Here is an 18,812-nt window from a genome sequence, read left to right on the forward strand (position 1 = left end):
AGCACCCAGCGGCAGCTCACAAGACTATGATCCCAGCTCCGAGGGATTGGACAGGCTGCTGTGGCCTCCATGGGCAATGCACACTTAGTTCCTGCAGGCGAAACACCCTCACGTAGAAAAGAAATCTCTGAGGGGAAAAAAAAAAATGTGAGGTGTAAAAGAATGCGTGTTTTATGGGGTTGAGGATTGAGTTGGTACTTATGAAGACTTTAAAATAATGCCAAATATAATTCTAAGTAGAAACTGAAAAAATGGAGATGCCCAGGAGTTTAAGAGTGTTTAAGGAGTTGCAGGGTGGTGGTGGTGCTCACCTTTAGTCCCAGCACTCAGGGGGCAGAGGCAGGCAGATCTCTGGGAGTTCGAGGCCAGCCTGGTCTACAGGGTGAGTTCCGGGACAGCCAGGGCTACACGGAGAAACCCTGGCTCAACAAAGAACCTGCAAGTTGAACCCAAGCTCTTGACTCAACCTCAGAAGCAGTTCTAAACTTCTGAGCTGGGGTGGTGTTTGGGAGAGGGGCAGTGACTGTTGCCCAGGCAGGTCAGTGTTCAACATTGGCGTTAGTGTGCAAACCCTCCCTGTAGTGCCTGCTGCTGATAACAACTCACTAGGTACAGCTTTCCTCATTGACTCGGCTGTGGTTAGCAGTGGTACCAGGTCCAGGACAGAGAGGAGGTGCCTCCTTCGTGCCCTCAGATAGAAATCTTCGCAGTGGAGCTGGGCGTGGTGGTTCTTGCATGTGATCCAAGCACCTGGGAGGCAGGAAGGTCGTTCAAGGGCAGCTGAAGTTACAGTGAGACTGTCTCAAACAGAACAGAGATAGGTGGGTGGATGGATGGATGGGATGGATGGACGGATGGACGGACAGATGGATGGACGGATGGGAAGGGAAGGGGGGAGAAGGAATGTGAAGAAAGACTGGTTTTGTGGATTACTGTTAAACGTGTAGTGTCGGGCTTGGTGAGATGGCTCGGTGGGTAAAAAGCCCTTGTCACCGCGAGTGACTTAATTTCCCAGAACCCACAGGCCGAAAGAGAGCTGACTCAAAAACTGTCCTTTCAGGGCTGGAGAGATGGCTCAGTGGTTAAGAGCACTGCCTGCTCTTCCAAAGGGCCTGGGTTCAATTCCTAGTACCCACATGGCAGCTCACAACTGCCTGTAATGCCCAGTTCCAAGGGATCTGACACCTTCACACTAATGCACATAAAATTAAATAAATTAACAAAAATACACTGTTCCAAAAAAAAAAAAAAAAGTCCTTTGAACTCCAAATGCATGCACACAAGTAGAATGTTCAAAAATTTTTTTGTTGTTGTTAACTAGTTCTAAATACTAGACCAAAATGTGGCCTCTGAACAAGGAGCGACTTCTGGGGAGGGGCGCCTGGAGGGCTTCCTGGAGGAAGTGGTGGTGGCTGGCTGGGACTTATTCCTGTCAGGAGACTGGGCTCTGGTGTTATTCCGAGGTTTCTTGCCTGAGTCCAGGAGAGCCCTGGCTATCTTCCATGCCCAATACTACCAAGCTGAGCCAAGGGGTTCCCAAAGCCTATGGGTGCACCTGAGCTGGAATGTCAGGGTCTGGACACACTCGTTCTGTGGTTGGATAGGCAGCATTCTCGGGCGCCCTGAACTCTGAGGTGTGCTCAGAGAGAGGGGGAAATGTCACCTCTCTGCCTAGCAGGGACGGCGAGTGACTGCCCGACTGGCCGAGCTGAACGGTGGGGCAGAAAGACAGACGGGAGCCCTGGCTGGGCTCAAGCCTCCGGACTTGAGCTGTCAGAGGGGAGGTGTGTGGTGTGTAGCAAGCCGAAGATAAGATTTTGTGTGACGCGCGTGACTCAGAGGTTGAACACACCTGGCTGTGAGACTCCATCACAATGTATTGGGCAGGAGACTTGCTTGCACAAGCCCCTGGGGTGCAGACCCAGCCCAAAAGGAGCATGGGAGCTCTCAGTCCCCTGTGCACGCCCCCCACCCCACCCCCGGGCTTCCAGGAGGTCCCGGGTCCAAGTCCTCTCAGGCTGCTCCCCTGCCTCTTACCTTCGGCTGGGCTCGTGTAGGCACCCACAAGTGCCCGCTGGACCACACTGGTGGGTGCCAGAGCCCGTTCTCACTGTCAGTGTGAAATAAAATGCTGAAAACGCACGAGGCTGTGGCGGCTTGGGCTCCGACCCAGCCCCACCGAACCTGAAGTTCGTGAAGCGAGCGATCCAGGACAAGCTTGGCCCTCTCTGTGCCCCAGGATGGATCCCATGAGGACCGGGGTGGAACGGACGCACCCTCGTCCCAGGCCTGCGGCGGGAAGGGAGGCGCCGCAATGCTGGGTGGAGCCCGGCCCGCCCTGCTGGGCTCCAGGTGCTACCACCGGAGAGCTCCTGCCTGTCCCTGCCGCCGCCGGGGGCCGCCTGCGCGCTTGTGCCAGCCAGCCTGCGCCCATGGCCTTCCTGACCACCTGGAAGAGGGCGGCGTCCAGGAGAAAAGACCGCAGGTACAGGACGGGGGCGTGGGCGGGGACCCTGAGAGTGCCGAAAGGAGGGACAATGAGGGAGCTGGGGTCCAACTGGATTGTCTCAAGGGCAATCTGGAGCCTCCTGCTCCCCTGCGCCCTCCCTGAGCAGGGTCTAAGGAGGAGAGGGAGGCATCCCTACTCCACCTAAAGCAGAGCTGCTCTTGTCTGGGCAGGCTCTTGGGGCTTGCAGGGTGGAGAAGGAGACCCTTGCCCCAGCCCCAGTGCGGGGAACTCGGGCACCAAAGTTCCCCCACGAGCAACCCTGGAGATGTGTCATTCTGTCCTCTGGGTGTCACTTCCCCAACCTCCCCCATATCTGGATGACTTGGTGCCTTCAGACGTGCTTGCTGTCTAAACTGACCTCACAAGTCCTCTGTCTGACACAGTCGATGCCCACACCGCTGGCCCCGGGACAGGGACTGTGCTGAGCACCCCTAACTTAACAAGCCACAGTCGTGATCCTACATCCCCCCCCCAAACCTGTTCCTCATCCTGTGTCCCCATCTCAGCGGATGACACTGTCATCCACCCAGTTGCCCAAGCCTGAAACCTGGGAGTCACCGCTGGCCACTCCCTCCTCACCCCTTCCCTGGTCTACATCCTGCTGATTTATCTCCAGGATCTCTTCGGAGTCTGCTAGAGCTTTGCCCTCCCTCTCCAGGAGTCCGGTCCTCCCTCTGCTCTCATCCTTTCTAAAACCCAACCCAGGAGTTTTCTTTTCTACTTTAAAACTCTCCCATGAGGGCTAGGCATATGCAGGAAAACCAGATCAGGAGTTCAAGGTTCGGTACCTAGTGAGTTCAAGTTTGAAACTGGCCTGGGGTACAGGGGAAAGACGGAAAGCAAGCACTCACAGAGCAGCCGCTGGAACTGAGTTAGCAGCAGCTGCATCTGCCTTGAGGTGTTCCTACAGCTGGGCTGCAGATGCTCGGATCTGCCTGGAAAACAACCTTCACTCTCTGACACTGTGTAAGTGCCACCTGAGTCTCCCTACCCCCACTACAGACAGGCGCTCTCTCTGTGCACCCCTGGCTGGCCTGGAACTTGCTCTGTAGACCAGGCTGGCCTCGAACTCAGAGATCCACCTGCCTCTGCCTCCCCCGTGCTGGGATTAGAGATGTGGGCCACCACTGCCTGGCACACTTTTGTTTTGTTTTGTTTTAATTTTCAAGTTTTTATTGGGGAGGTGGGCATGTGCCATAGGACACATGCAGATGGAGGTCAGAGGACAACTTTTAGGAGTCAGTTCTCTCCTCTGCCATGTGGGTCCCAGGGATAGAACTCAGGTGGTCAGCTTGACCGTGGGGTCTTTGCCCTGTCCAGCCCTGGGTCTTCAGGTCTGGGGCACTAGCACATCCGCTTGTGTCTTATGGTTCTCATTCAGTCCTTCCGTTCGTCATGAGGCATCGTGGCCACAGTTTGAATTCAGACACAGAGGCCTCTGCTCTCGGAGACCCCATTCTAATGCATAGATACCGGCATAGACAAAGGTAGATGGGGGATATCAGAAATAAGTTCTGGCTAAAGGGTGCAGGAAGATGGTGGGGTGTACAATAAAATGCAGCGTGCTCAGAGCCTCCTAGAGCGAGAACGGTTTTTGTCACAGCCCAATATATGTCTGTGAGAGCAAAAAGGCTAAGAATTGAAGATCCGAGGAGCCCAGAGAAGCAGCCTGGCCAGAATAACGGGTGTGATTGGAAAGCACCCAAAGGCTCTAGGCAAGAGCCTTGCTCTGTCTGAAGGTGTCCATGCCACCCTAAAGAGAAACAGTTGTCCAGACAGACCATCTCAGCTATAGATTATGGCCGTCTACTCCTTTTTACACGAGGCAGTCCTGAGAGCCAGGTAAAAATGGGTCTCAGTATGTTTTGGTTCTGTTGATTCAAGTACTAATTTCTGAAGAGGACAGGATTCCTTGACTGACATAATGAAGCCTGGCCGGATCCCGGTGTGTTTCTCCCTGTCTAGACCCTGCCGATAGAAACTGAGTTGTTCTGTCCTATGGGCAACAGGAGCCTCTCACGTATTCTCTGCGTGTGTTTGTGTGGAGAGACCAGAAGCAGGGAAACCCGAAGGGAAGCCAGATTGATGGCCTAGGACAGGCCTGCTGGTAGAGATTAGAGCAAGGGGGCCAGTGGGAAAGAGATGCGCAGCAGAAAGAGCAGAGACTTGATGGAGCCACAGACCAGAGAGTCAGGGGAAGAGGGATGGGTCTCTGGGCATGGCCACACCTGTGCATGAGTGGCCTGCATGTCCGGGCCTTCAAAGCCCAGCTGTTGCCGTGGACAGCATTGGGGAGTGACTGGTGTTGAGAAAATGCAAGTTCACTTCCTTCCTGGGAGTGAAGAAATCTTTTCCTTGAGCAGAAGAGACTGGGAAAATTTCAGGGCTCGGAGGTGGCACCGACGTGGGAGAAGTGAGTAATTTCAGAACTGTTGGAAATGGCTACTGGAGCCTGTATACCTTAGTATGAACATTACCTACCTGGCCTCAACTTGACTCCACAGCCCCTAGGTGTGGTTTGTGCTGGAGAAGAGACCTACTGTTGGTGTGAGCCTGAGCCAGAGGGGCGTTCGAGGCCTTAGGTTGCAAGGGTCTAATCTAATCCTTGGGCAGCGTTGTTGCAGGGGGCCTGAGGCCACTGCTAAGTTTTCAGTCATGCTTCTCAGAGCCTTCAAGTTGAGGCACTGGTGATTCCTAGGCTTGTGGTTTAAAGCTCCAAGTTTCTATAATGTCAACTATTTAAATTCCAGGATTCTAATCTCCCACATTGCTGGGAATAAGAGTTGGCGAGGAGAGATCCTTCATTAGCACCTCTGTCCCTGGTGATGGGTCAGGAAAAAAACTTCAAGTAAGCTTTTTCCTGCCTTAGGAGTGCAGGAAGACAGAAACACGGGGCGGCTGGGGTGCTTTTTAACATGGGGAGAAATAGGTTATTGGGGGTCACAGCTGAAAATCGATCAGTACTTCATTTCCTGAAAGATCCCCAAATCTGCGAGGGCTGGCTCCACGGTCTCCTGGTGGTCTCGTGATTCTCCCTGCAGCTCCGTGGCTGCCAACCCCTCAGGTTGCACCGGAAAGCAGTAGAAAAGCACCCAGAGGCTGCATAGGCTTCTGGGACCCCTGACTTTGGTAGAAAGGATTGCCTTTGGAGGAGAGGCTGTCAGACCTCTTCTGGTTGTTTGGCTGGCTGGCGGGTGGGTGGGTGGGATGGTTACTTTGAGTTTCTTTTGGTGTTTGAATCGGGGTCTCATTATGTAACTGGCCCAGGATGTCCTTGAACTTTCAGCAATCCCGCCTGGGCCCTTTTGAGTGCTGGGATCGCAGGCGTGTGATATCACTCTCATCAGCAAGGCTCCTCTGTTCCCTCATCTGTCAATGGATGTGATGTCCTTGTTCAGCTCATGTTTAGAGAGTCACGTTGGTGAGACTTTATGGATGTAGTTTCAGGGTATTCCTAGGAGACACAGTCTCACAGCAAACGCCCTGAGCCTTAGGCATGAGCGTGTGGGGCTGGGCTCCACAAATTTGCATTTTGATCCTTGGTGGTTTTCTGTAGTGGTCTTCGTCTTTGCCTGGAGAGGTGCCTTGATAAGGACAAATACAGCATGTAGTTAGGGGTTATGCTGGCTTAGGAAATGGTGGTTGTGGCTTCTCCATCAAGGTCCATGAGTAGCCCTGGGTAATTGACAACAGTAGACATCCTAACGATAGTACAAAGCCCCCGAGGTCTCAGCCCTACATAGAAACCCACAGGTAAGCAAGGGAACCGGAGAAACAGCCTTCCCCAGGGACAAGCTGGCTGTCCAAGAGCAGATGGCCACTCCTGGAAACACATATGAGCAACATTTAGACAGACAAAGCAGGCTGTACTTACCTACGTAGGAATTTATGTGAATATGTGAATATTTACAATTAATGAGTTCAGGGGCCATGAATTGGAAAAAGGGCAAAGAGGGGTACATGGGAGGATTTGGAGAGAAGAAAGGAAGGGGAAATCGGTAAAAATCATAATCTCAAACACTAAAAAAGGCTCTTAGAGTGGGAGTGCTGTCAGGAGAGCCGAGAGGGTTTTGGAGTTTGGCTTTGCAGAGCTCTGAGGCGGCAGGAGTGACAGCTTTGCAGGCTTACACCTGAGAGCCGCCCTCCTTTGGGCCTCTGCTTGGTCACCGGTGTCTGCTTGGTTTCCTTTCTGGTTTTCAAAGGACAGAGACGCATTTCTCAGAGTTCTGGAGTTAGAAGCCCAGACAAGGCCGTTCCGCGCCTGGCGAAAGGCTCTTTCCAGTTCGGGAGTGACGCCCGTGCTCCGTCCTCTGGCAGGTGTGAGTCTCTGCCTTGGACGTCGTTCGTGAAACAGTTTCTTGCCCTGTTGCTGTGATAGCACACTCTGACAAAAGCAACTCAAGGCAGCAGGTTGATGCTGACTTGGGACAGGCTGAGGGTAAGTCCACCACAGCCTAGGAGTCAAAGCCGCAGACGCTTCAAACCACTGGTGACGTGGCGTGCACATGTGTGCAGGTTCCTGTACACACGTGCAGGTGTGTGTGTGTGTGTGTGTGTGTGTGTGTGTGTGTGTGTGTGCAGGTGTGCACGCACCTGTGCGTGGAGGCCAGCAATCAACCTCAGGTGTTGTACCCACCTTGTCTTTTGAGGGAGGGTCTTTCACTGGGGCCTGCAGCTCCCTGAGTAGACCAGGCTGGCTGGCCAGCAAGCCTGAGGAATCCACCTGTCTCTGCCTCCCACGTGCATGCCACCAGGCCTGACTTTGTACATTTATTATTATTGCAGTTATTAATTATGTGTGTGATGGCACTCCTGTGGAGGTCAGAGAACAGCTTTCTGAAATTGGTTCTTCCCTTCCACGGTTCATCATAGTGATCAACTGAACACAGGTTGGTTCGGTGGCTTTTTTTTTTTTTAAGTGTGTTCTGGGGATTTAGGGAGATGGCTTAGCTGTTATGAGCACTAGCTGCTCCTCTAGAGGACCAAGTTAGATCCCCAGCACCCACGTGGCAGCTCACAACCATCTCCAGCTCCAGGGGATCCAATACCCTCTTCTGGCTTCTGTGGGCACACGTATGCACATGGTTGACAGACGTAGACTTAGGCAAACCACCTATGCACGTAAGATGATGATGATGATGGTGGTTCTGGAGATGAAACTCAGGCCCTGTGCTTACACGGCAAGCTTTGGTGGCTGTCAGCCCTAAGAGACCATGTTTTAAAGGGTTAGAAAGCCGCCCTGAGCACACCTGACCGGTGGAAGGACACTGACTCCCTCATTTACTCCTGCGGCCCTCAAGCCCAAACCAAGCCTTCCACCCCTCACAGCCAGGCTCCTCTGCCACACAGGGAGACCCACCAGGCAGCGCATGCCGAGCCAGCCCCTCGCTCCACAACACTGAGCAGGGAAGCCGTGAGGTGCTGGCCACGGTCCCTGGGCGCGCCTTCTTCCCTGAACGGCCTCCATGCTGGTAGGGCCTGCTGGGGACTTTTTTCCTTTCTAGTGTTCACAGCAGTCCTGCTCCCTTTAACCGCCAGGGAGCATCCTGGGGTGTCCGAGCAGGGGTGCAGGCTGCTCTCTTGGCCTCCAGCTAGCTGAAACACCTTACCCACACCATCATGCCTCCGCAGCCAGGCTTCAGCCCCCAACAGGGACCCCTCTCCAGAGCTCGGATCCCGGTGTCAGTCAGAGCTGTCCCTGGCCTCTCTTGCCTGCCTCGTGGCTCCTTCTTCTGGTCCACCATTAGCAGCACCTTAAGTGTCAGAGGACTCTAGAGGCCCCTTGTGTCCCCTCTGTTGGGGGAGGAGGGGAGGGAAACTAAGGGCCACAGTGGGGCAGTCATATTGCTAAGGCCTCGAAATTTATGGGGACTGCCATGCCCTCTCCACGGGCCTGTGTTGCTGGGGCCCGTTCACTTCCAAATTATCAAGAAGTTCACGCAAGCCTATAACCGGCCAGCTGAGCCAAGTTCAGCCTCCCATGGGACCCACGAGGGGGAAGAGATTTCTGTAAGTTGTCCTCTGACCTCACAGGGTTCACAGCCTGCCCCTGCCTCTTCTCTGCAAATAGAGTTCAAGTGTTCACAGGGAAATAGAGCCTGCTCTATAGTCACCAGTTCAGCCACGTTAGGAAAACGACGGAGTCGGGGGCCAGATCTGGAATGGCAGAGCCTGAAAGTGAGGAGGGGTGCGTCATGCCAGGACAGGGCCTGGAAGAGGCAGCTGAGGGCGCTGTGGCAGATGGACTGCCCACATTCTGGTAAGGCCCTGTGCCAGAACCCCCAGTGTTTGGGGTCCTGGTCCAGGGAGAGGGAGGCGCACTGAGGTGGGGCACAGCCAAGCCTTACTTAAGCACTTCCTGTGGAAAGAGCGTCACCAACCCCACGCCTGTCCACTCCACTCCCGAGTCCCGCGTTTCAAACGCCCCCTTTCCTTTCTTCTCCATTCTCGCCACTGGGGGTCCGCTTACAGCAGCCCCTCTTTGCCCTTTTTGTATGACCTCCAGGTACATAGGTCTATAAAATAAAATAGGTCTAAAAAATTTTATTTATTTTGGGACAGGGTCTCCCTGTGTTGCCCTAACTGGCATCCTGGATCTCCCTTTGCAGGCCAGGCTGGCCGAGATCTCAGAGATCCAATTGCCTCTGCCTCCCAAGAGCTGGGAGGAAAGGCGCCGGGGTTGTTTTAAGACAAGGCCTTCCTCTTCAGCCTAGTCTGCCTAGAACTCATTGCGTAGGTCAGAACTGCCTCAAAGAGGGGGGCACTACCCCCCTTGACCCTCCCCCTCCTTGACCCTCCAAGCCCTGGAGTTACAGGCGTGAGTCCACACACCAGCATCAGGCAGCCACGTGTCCCGACACAGTCAAACCTTAGCTGTGCCGTCTTGGTACTGAGGGAAGATGGCAGGAAGACACAGTCTGTGCTGGGGGAGCCATGTGGATGGCTCGGGTGAGAGCGAGCTTGCTGGGCGAGCCTGAGGCCTGAGTTTGAATCCCCAGCACTGGTAGGGAAAGCCAGCATGGCTGCACGTGCCTGCAACTCCAGTATTGAAGCTGTTGAGCAGATCCCAGGTGCTTGACTGGAGCCAGCCAGCCCTGCTAAAACTGCCAGGTTCAACGGGAGACCCCATCTCAAAGCAGCAAGGCGGATGCCAGGCATCCTCCACCTGTGTGCACACCCTTGTCCTGACCACTAACTCATCATATTCCTGTAAGGCCAGAAACCCTCCCGGGCACCACGGGAACGCCGAATCCCGTGGCTCCACCGTGGGGTGCGCGTGCTCAGAGGCCAGGGCTGCAGGAAAACCGTGGTACAGCATGGCCAGGAGCTGCCAGAGATGTCAGACTTGATTCTGAATTAACTTTGTGGCCGTTGTGCATTCAGAAACCGTTTATTGTTGCCAAGAATGTTGCAACCCTCACTCAGCCTACAGGTCAAGAAGTTGTGCTCTGTGGTGGAAGGAGACAACCAGCTCCTGCAAATTGTCCCCCAACCTCCACTCGCGTGTGTGTGCCTGTGTATGTACATGCTATTATATTTAAATTTAAAAAGAGCTGTGCCGTGTAGGATAAGGAATCAAGGCCTGGGCTTCGGCTATGGGCAGACCTCAGTCTTCCCATCTGTAGGCTGGGAGGGCGCGAGGGCGTTCTGAGGAGTCTGCAGGCGCCTCTGGTGTCTTCTGAGACCTCGCCAGCTGAGAGAGCACGAGTAAGCGCAGTGCACAGAGGCTCTGCCAGCCGGGGGGAGGTGTGGCAAGCCTGGCCATGTGTTCTCGTGGAGGAGATGAGGAAGGACAGCAGGCCTGATGCCTCTCAGGCCTCGCAAATCAGGAAAAGGTGTCCTGACGGACCTGGGAAGCTCCGGCAGCCTTGGGGCTCCTTGTTGGCTCAAGGCGGGGTCAAGAGGGTGATCCCAGCTGGGAGGGAGCACCGATGATGAGCCGAAGCTGAGCCAGAAGGCTTGAGGATCAGGAATGACCTTGGGGGTGCCCTGCTGATTCCGGGCTTGACCTGTGTCCTGACTCACCTCACTGAATGCCTGGCTCAGCCTCAGGACCACTGTGGTGATGGGGGAGGACTCCGGACTCTCCTGCTGAGCTTGCTCAACTGTCATCTGTAAAGTGGGGGGAGAAGCCAGTGTCCACCCCCAGGCACCAGCCCTACTATGTGCCTCGGACCCTTCCTGCTCACAGCGAAGTCAGCGGTGCCGTACCCAGCTTCCCCTGCAGAAAGTACTTCCCGGAGTACTTGAAAGTGGAAATTAGGTAAGATGATCCCCATGCCCTCACCACCAGGTGTGGCTTGTGAGAGGCCTTGGAGCAGTCCGCCATTGCCAAGCTAATTCCCTCAGTGAGAACTTTTACCTCCCAGAGCCCAGTGTTGGAGGTCAGGCATCCGCACTCACAGACACAGTGGTGATCTGACCAGACCTTGAGGGCTGTGCAGGAGAGTCACGTGAAAACCCCTCCTCCTGCTCCTTCCCCACGTCACACAGTATCACCCAGACGGGTCAGCCAAATGGGATCAGAACTAATGAAGCTCAGAGCTTCAGAACCCTTTCCCACCCACCTCATGTGGCTCTAAGACCCTGAATTCACATTAGCAGTCTGCAGTGTCTGCCTATCCCCTCTGCTCTCCTTCGTGGGGGTGTGTGTGTGTGTGTCGTGTATAATCTAGCTGGCCTGGAAGCCCTTAAGTAGCTTCGGGTGGTGACCTTGAACTCCTGAACCTCCTGCCTCTACCTCCCAGATGTTGAATTACAAGTGTGTACTGTTGTGACCGCCTCCGTCTTTTCTTCTGAAAGGAGATCTCCCAATGGTAAGCCTCTGGCCTGTCCCTGGCTACATGGATGAATTATGTGAGCAGGAAGGAGTGTGTGTTCCTGGCCGAAGGAACAGTGTGTGCAAATGGACAGGACCGTGCAGGGCATGTGACAGGCTTCAGCCTCGTCCCCCTAGGACCTGGCTCTGCTCGGGTGCTGGTCTCCAGATTCACAAACCCCAGGCGTCATCAGCTCGCCACGCCTCTGTGGATGTTGGTCTCTACGGAGCACACCTGCTCCTGGCTTCATTAATAATGCACTTCTCAAGGCTTGGCTCTGCTTCCCATCTGCCCCAGACAGACCCCTGCCCCACGCACACACGCAGCCTCATCTGGATTCCCTAGGTCACAGTTGCTGCTAGACATCATTATGGCCAGCTTCCCGTAGTTAACTGTCTTCAAGCCCATATGTGAGGCTGCCAGGCCTGGGATGATTTCCACAATGCAGTGTCTGCTCACTTAGGGTAGCCTAAGAACTCACCACCAGCGGGTAAGAGCGGCAGTTGCTCTTCCAGAGGACCCGGGTTCAAGTCCCGGCACCCACAGGGCAGCTCCCACTGTCTGTAACTCCAGGTCCAGAGGACCTCACACCTTCACATGGACATACATGCAGGCAAAACACCAATGCATGTAAAATAAAAATAAGTTTAAAAAGAACAACAAACAGCAGGCATCCTGTCCTGATGCGAGCAGCAGCAAGCCCCCAGGCACTTCTGCCCACTCCTAAATTCAGCTAGCCTGGCTCCCCTGGGCTGTGGCCCAAGCCCTTCCCACCATGGCTGCAGGCTGCCTTCTCTCCGGCTTCCTCTTCTGACATCCTGGAGCTCAGGGCCAATGGGGCAGTTGAAATCCTTCCTCCTGTCCCTTGCCTTTGTAAAGGGACAGCTCTAATCTAATGGCAGCCACGTGTTCTGATGAGTCACAGGAGCATCTGGGGCCCAGAGTTAGAGGCTCGTTAACTCTTAAGGGGCCAGGGCTCCCTGCTAGGCATCCTGGGCTTCATCCGAGCCCACAAACCCACCTCAGGGGCACAGTGGGCATCTGGGCACTGACCCCTCACTCGGAGAGCGAGAGGGGACCGAGCGTGAGCTTTGGAGTTAGGAGGGCTGAGCTGCAGTTCCTGCCAGGCACTGGAGCAGCTCAGCACGGGTCACCTAGCCGCCCCAGTTCCCAGGGCTGGAAAAAGGCAATGGTAGGGATCGTGTGAGGGGGCGAGGGTGAGCTGCGCTCGCGGTGCGCGCTAACCCGCTTGCTTTCCCGCCTTCTGGTCCCTCGTAAAGCGTGTCCCCCGGTGCGCGAAGGGGTGGAATGGATGCCCGCGCCTGACCGCAGAGGCTAGGGAGCTCAGGTGTGGGCCGGAGACGTGGCCTGGGGAGGGGTGGAGGCGGCGGGTGCCCGGGCCCCGGGTCTCACCTGGCCGGCGCGGGGGGCGGGCGCTGCGGCGCGGGCGGGTGGGAGACCGGCCGGCCCCGCCGCCTTCCCCGCCCCCGGCGCGCCCCTCCCCGGGATCCGGCCGCCGCTCCTGCGTCCGGCGCGCGCAGCGATGAGCACGGCGGGCGGCCCCGGGGAGCTGGCCGCGGGGTGAGTGCTGGAGGCCGCCTCCGGGCGCGGGCCCTGCGGGGCGGGGGCCGCGGGGCCTCGGCGAAGGAGCCCCGGGACCGCACTGCGGCTCCAGCCGCCGTGCAGCCCGCGCCCCGCCGCCTCCCGGGGACCCGGGCTCAGGCTCTGTCCGCCGGGTCCTAACTTTCTCCTCTTCCCTCCCCCGGAGTGTGTGCCCGCAGGGTGGGCAGGCTTAGAGTCGCCCCTCCCTACAGAGGAAACTGAGGCACGGCTCTTAAGTGACTTGTCTTTTCGTTATGGAGGAGGTCAGAGCGGAGAGTGGGATTTGGACGCAGCTGTCTGGTGGCGTTCCCCTTCAGGGATATTTCGGCTGCTTGGTGGGCTCGAGTGTGCCCAGGCCCGGGATATTGGGCGTCGAAGAGACCCGGGTGGTCAAAGTGGATGTTGTGGCTGTCAACATGGCTGTCTCCGCCAGCCCCGCCCCCACCCCACTGTCGGACCCCCTAGTTGTCCGCAGGCACTGCCGGGTGCTGTCTAGAGACCAGGAGCCCTTTGCGGGGTTTCAGTGCCCGGGGGGCACTTGCTGGGCTGCTGGGAGGTCGCCACAGATCTGCTCAGGTGAGCCGGGAGGGGTGCTCGCCCTACCTGGAGACTCAGACTAGTGACAATATTTACCAAGGGCCCGAGGCCTGACGGATGCACAGGGAGGAGGGAAACCTGGTGCCACCGCCAGCTGGAGGCCTCCCAGGGGCCTGCCAGTGTCTGACAGCGGAAGCCCGGTGACCTGGAGGACCGTGGCCTGCTAGGTTTTCCCTTAACCGCTTTCTGTCCTGTGACTTTGGTCAAGACCTTTTACCGCCCTGAGCCTTTGAGAGAGGCCAGGTGAGCAGTGTCCTGAGGATCTGAGAGCTCACTCCCAGAGCCCGGCTGGGGCGCAGCCCTGGGCCAGCAGCGCCCTCCAGTACTAGAGCAGACAGGGAGCAAAGCTGCCACCCACAAATCCACACTTCCTGGCCGAGAAGCCAAACTCGCCCCTCTTGCTCACACACCCACCTCTGTGCCCCAGGCCCTGGAACGACCCCCGGCTCCTCCAGGCCAGGAAGCACGGATTTCTAGCACAAACAGAATACCAGTCCTCTTGTATGCCTGTGGGGACTCACTCTCTGAGGACACACAGGCCCATCTGTCCATTCCCACGGGCCTGGCCAGTGTCATCCTTGTGGGATGTGAACAGAGGAAGACCAAAGGAGAAGCGAGTCCCCCGCCTCTACCGTAGACCCTTACTCAGCAAACACTCAGGGCTTGTCTGGATCTAAGTCTAAGAAAGTTTACCTACCGTACAACTACCATACAGCAATTAATAATTTCTTGGCAGTGGGGATGGGTGGCTTGAGATGGGGTCTTGCCGAGCCCAGGCTGCTCTGGTCTTTGTAGCCAAGGATGATCTTGAACTCCAGAAGTTCCCAGCTCTGCCTCCCACTGGCTGGGACTTCAGGTGTGTGCCCCCCCTGCCCAGCTAAAACTTACAAAATGTTTTTAAGGCTTCAGAAGAGTATGGTAAATAATTCTAAGACATTTTTTAGTTTTAAATCACGTCTGTGTGTGGAGTCTAGAAGAAGAAAGTCAGGTCCCTTGTAGCTGGAGTCAGAGGCGGTTGTGAGCCACCAGGGTGGGTCCTGGCAACCAAAGCCTGGCCCTCCGTGAGAGCGACACACATCCGTGACTGCTGAGCCATCTCTCCGGCCCCTGTGGCCAATAGTGAACCGGAGTCCTGAGCTCCTGGCAGCCTATGCCCCACAGACTTTTTAAGAGAGAAGGTGCGTTAGAGTCACAGGAGCCTGCTGGAGTCTCCTACCACCGTCCCTCTCCAGAGATAATTGTCACCCGGGGTCTGTCGGTTCCCATTTTTTATTCTCTTGCTGAGTGCAGGAAAATCTAAAAACAATCGAGTTCTTTGGGGGTGGGGAGGATAGTTTGTTCTTACTGGCAAGTGTTCTATAACCAGAGCCTGCAACACGTGCCGTTCTGTGGCTTACTTTTCTGGAAGCCAGGTTTCTCCTCGGTCCCACAGGCTGTTCTCCCTCACCCCGACACCTGCCTCACCACCCTGTGTAAAGACTGCGTTTATTTACTTATCCTTCTCGTTGGACACTGAGGTGGTTTCCTGTGTCCTGCTATCCAAACGCAGAATATTACTGAATGGCTGTCTTCTGTACATAAGCAGTGTGCCTCAGTGGTCCCCCGGTAGGTTCCTGGTGTGCATTCAAGCCTTGCTCTCCTTCCTTCCCCCTCCCCCACCCCCCTCTTTCTCTCTTTTTGACAGGACCCCCCTATGTCAACCCTGTCTGGCCTCAGATCTTCCTACCTCAGCCTTCCCGGGTGCTGTGGGAGTGTGCTAGCAAACCTGGCTTGTTCCAATGCCGAATGAGTCCTGCTTGAAGAGAGAATCATGACAATTCATAACCCTGGGGAAAAATAACTAGGAGTAGTTCATGAGTAATTCCAGCCTCAGTCTTTCTTCACAACCCGAGATGTAGGCACCATTGGGCCCATTGTGCTGATGAGCAAAGAGAGGCTTATCAAAGTTGAAGAGCCGTCTCCAGGCTGGGGCTGGAGGTCGGTTGGAGTGGTGCTTTTCTAGCATGCACAGAGCCCAGGTTTGATGCCCTAACCCCAAGTAGAGCTGGGCACTGTGGAGCACGCCTGAGATCCCAGCACATGGGAGGTGGAGGCAGGAGGATCAGAAATTCAAGCTCATCCTTGGCTACATGGTGAGTCCCAGGCCAGCCTTTGATATAAGAGACCCAGCCCCGTCTAAAAGACAAAACCAAAAATCCTTTACCGGGTGACCAAGTAACCGCTGAGCTGTAGCTCAGGCCGAGGCTGTGTGCTGTCAAAACTCCGAAAGGCCATGCACGGGTGTTGAGCCATGTCATATGGTACTGACCATGTGTGGCGAAGGGCCATGGAAGTGGGGGCCTTTCCATGAAACCTGGTGATCACATTTGGGACCTGGAAAGGTCAATTCAGAAGACAACCCCCCAGAGGTACACACACTATCCTTTGGCTAGAGTCTCCACCCCAAAGGGCAGAGCAGAGATTAAAAGCCAGGCTCCCATCTGCTCCCTGAGTGACTTGTGTGTCTGAATGGGACAGTCCTCTACCACTGTGCCCGAGACCCTGATCTAGGCCACCAGCCACGGTCCATCCAGCTCCGTTCCTGCCCGTCCCCTTCCCTCACCCGTGCCTTAATGTCCTTAAAGGACAGCAGAGAGGCCACCCTCACAAGAGTACAAAAAGGAGGCCTGGGTGACAAGGGGCCAGCCTGCAGAGACATGGCCCTCCTCCACTCACAGGGAGCTGGGGCCGGGGAGCCTGAGGGTCCTGAGCTTTCTCCTGCAGAAAGCCCCTGGGAGGACTCCCTCACACTGCACTGCCTTCACTCCCTTATCTGTCAAATGCAGATAAGGGCTCATCTGGGAGGAGGATTGAGGGAAATAATACCATGGCCAATTTAGATAAAGCTTGGGCCATCTCTTGGTGGAGCAAGTGGCTGTTGATGCCATTAGTCCTGCAGGACTAACGTGCCTAGCCTTCCTGGGAACCCCTGCCAGCCCCGGCCAGCCCCTGCCTCATCTCCCCAGCCAGCAGGCTTTTCAGAGGCAGTTCCTGGCCTGTCTAGATTGCAGGGCCTCGGAACTACCCCTTTGCAAACTCTGGTCCCCTTCTGGACTTCTTTCCCTACCGCCTGGCCCCATCATTTTGACAGTCACAGCCCTGTCTACAATGGCTGTCGTTGCTCTGCCTGCTCCTGGGGGATTCAGAACACTGAGCTCCCCAAGGACAGGTTCCAGTTGGGTCCACGCTGTTCCAGAGCCCAGACTGAACATCAACCAACAGAGAGAGTTTAGGTGGGGGGGAGATAATGGCGGCGGGGGGGGGTGAGAAGCAGGGATTCAGGACTATCTCTAGTGTAAGATGAACCTTACTTCAGTTAAGCCAAAGAGGTGCTGGGTCCCCAGGGGAGCCAGTCCGTCAGGCTCTGTGTCTTCATCATCTCTCTTTGGGGTCGGATGAGGGCTAGGGTGTCTGCAAAAATGAGTGGCAGGCTTTTGCCTCTGCCCTTAATGGCTGTGAGCCGCTCAGTCCCTGAGGCCAAGGTTGTGGACACCATCGTAGGCAGAAACTCAGATTACAGCCCAGCACTCGGCGCTGTGGTTGTGGCCAAGTCATGTCCCCCCTGTGCCTCTGTTTTCTCATCTGCAGTGGGTACAGCCCCACATCACAGACCACTTCGAGGGTCCAGTTAAGAATGTCAGTGAGTACTCACACCACTGTGTTTACCGCGTCCTAGTTAATTTTCACCATGAACGTGGACCGGTTGGACACCAGTTGCTAGGCTGGGCCCTGAACACAGAGGAAGATAGACGTGCCAGGCCTCATGAGGAGAGGCCAGCCAGCGGTGGGTGGGGCCTTTTATGACCGTGGAAAGGAAGCGGCTCTCTGCTCTGGGAGGCTCGGGGAGCCATGATGGATTTGAAGCAGCATGGTCAGAGCTGTGCTTTAAAAGATGTCTGTGGCTGTTAGGATGGGGCGAGTGGAGGATTAGGGTTTCCAGCTGTCTGCCTTCGGAATTATGACCTGGAGGCTGAGCGGGTGACACCGGGCACCCTGTAAGATGCTCTTTGTAAGAGCTGGAGTGTGGCTGGAATCCAGCGGCAGCCATGGCAGCCTCCGGGTCCCCCGCCCTCAGAAACCTCCGGCCCCTACTCAAGGCAGGGAACACAGGCCCTGGAGCTTGAGCTGTGACAACTCAGAACACAGCCTCAATTCTCCTTCCACCTCAAAGGAGCATCAGTGGACAGGAGAGGGAGTGGCTGGAGAGAATCCGCCAGCCGGGAGAGTAGTTCCTTAAAAAATAACAGATACTAGTTGAGTTTCCTGCAAGAACTATGTTTTTTAAAATGCACCCTTCCCTTGAGGCGCTAGAGTCCATACAGTAAAGTAATGGTTTTTACAGCCTCGGGGTAGTGCCCAGGGAACCTAGCCAAAGTCAACACAGGGCTCTGAAGGTCTGGGTCCTCGCCCCAAGGTCCCTTTGGTATTATTCAATTGTGAGTTAGCAAGAAAGCTATAAAACACACAAGGAAGCAAGCCAGTGTGACGGGCACCAAAAACAATAAACAGTGGAATTGCTTTCCCTGAGGATCTAAAATACTAACATATAATTAGTGGGGCTTAAGATGTGTGAAGAAGGCCAGATGTGGTGGTGCACACCTTTGATCCCAGCACTCAGGGAGGCAGAGGCAGGCTGTGAGTTCAAGGCCAGCCTGGTCTACAAATCAAGTCCTGGACAGCCAAGGCTACACAGAGAAACCCCGTCTCGAAAAACAAAACAGAACAAAAAGATGTGTGAGGAAGTTGAAGCTGATACAGTAAGCAGGAACCAAATACTGTCTACAGTCACCAACCAGACTTGAAAGAAGAATAAGTGGAATCCCTGGAAGTGGAAACCACAACCGACACGAAAAACCCAGCCACTAACGCACCCCGCACCTGAAAAGGAACTAGTCCAATGAACATCCAAAAAGGGAGCAGGAAAGACCAGAGGGGATGGAGCGCTAAAGGAAGTTCTCCACCTGTGACCCAGCACTCTGGAGGATGGAGCTGAGCATAAGCTGGCATTGCCATCCATTTCCTCCTCCTCTTAGAGTTATTTATTTTATCTATAAAATGTCCTGGAGGCTGAGCGGGTGACACCGGGCACCCTGTAAGATGCTCTTTGTAAGAGCTGGAGTGTAGCTGGAATCCACATTCACATACGTGAATGTCCTGCCTGCACGTATGTGTGTGCACCACACGTGTGCCTGGTGCCTGCAGAGGTCAGAAGGGGGCATCCTGTCCCTGGAAGTGGAGCTCTGGAT

General features: G+C 55.4%; 1 protein-coding gene across 5 annotated transcripts in view; it reads left to right on the forward strand.

Moving 5' to 3' along the window:
* The first annotated feature begins 2,269 nt into the window (after nt 1-2,269).
* Ttc39a (tetratricopeptide repeat domain 39A) overlaps nt 2,270-18,812 on the forward strand; it is a 46,254-nt gene continuing 29,711 nt past the window's right edge. Inside the window, exon 1 of one of the 5 annotated variants that reach the window (XM_060366115.1) lies at nt 2,270-2,485. In XM_060366115.1, the coding sequence (XP_060222098.1) occupies nt 2,433-2,485 (53 nt within the window). In that variant the 5' untranslated portion in view covers nt 2,270-2,432. The other 4 variants (XM_021660787.2, XM_060366113.1, XM_060366114.1 and 1 more) reach the window with 4 other exon arrangements.

The sequence above is a fragment of the Meriones unguiculatus genome, chromosome 12 (assembly GCF_030254825.1).
Source record: "Meriones unguiculatus strain TT.TT164.6M chromosome 12, Bangor_MerUng_6.1, whole genome shotgun sequence".
Classification (NCBI taxonomy): Eukaryota; Metazoa; Chordata; class Mammalia; order Rodentia; family Muridae; genus Meriones; species Meriones unguiculatus.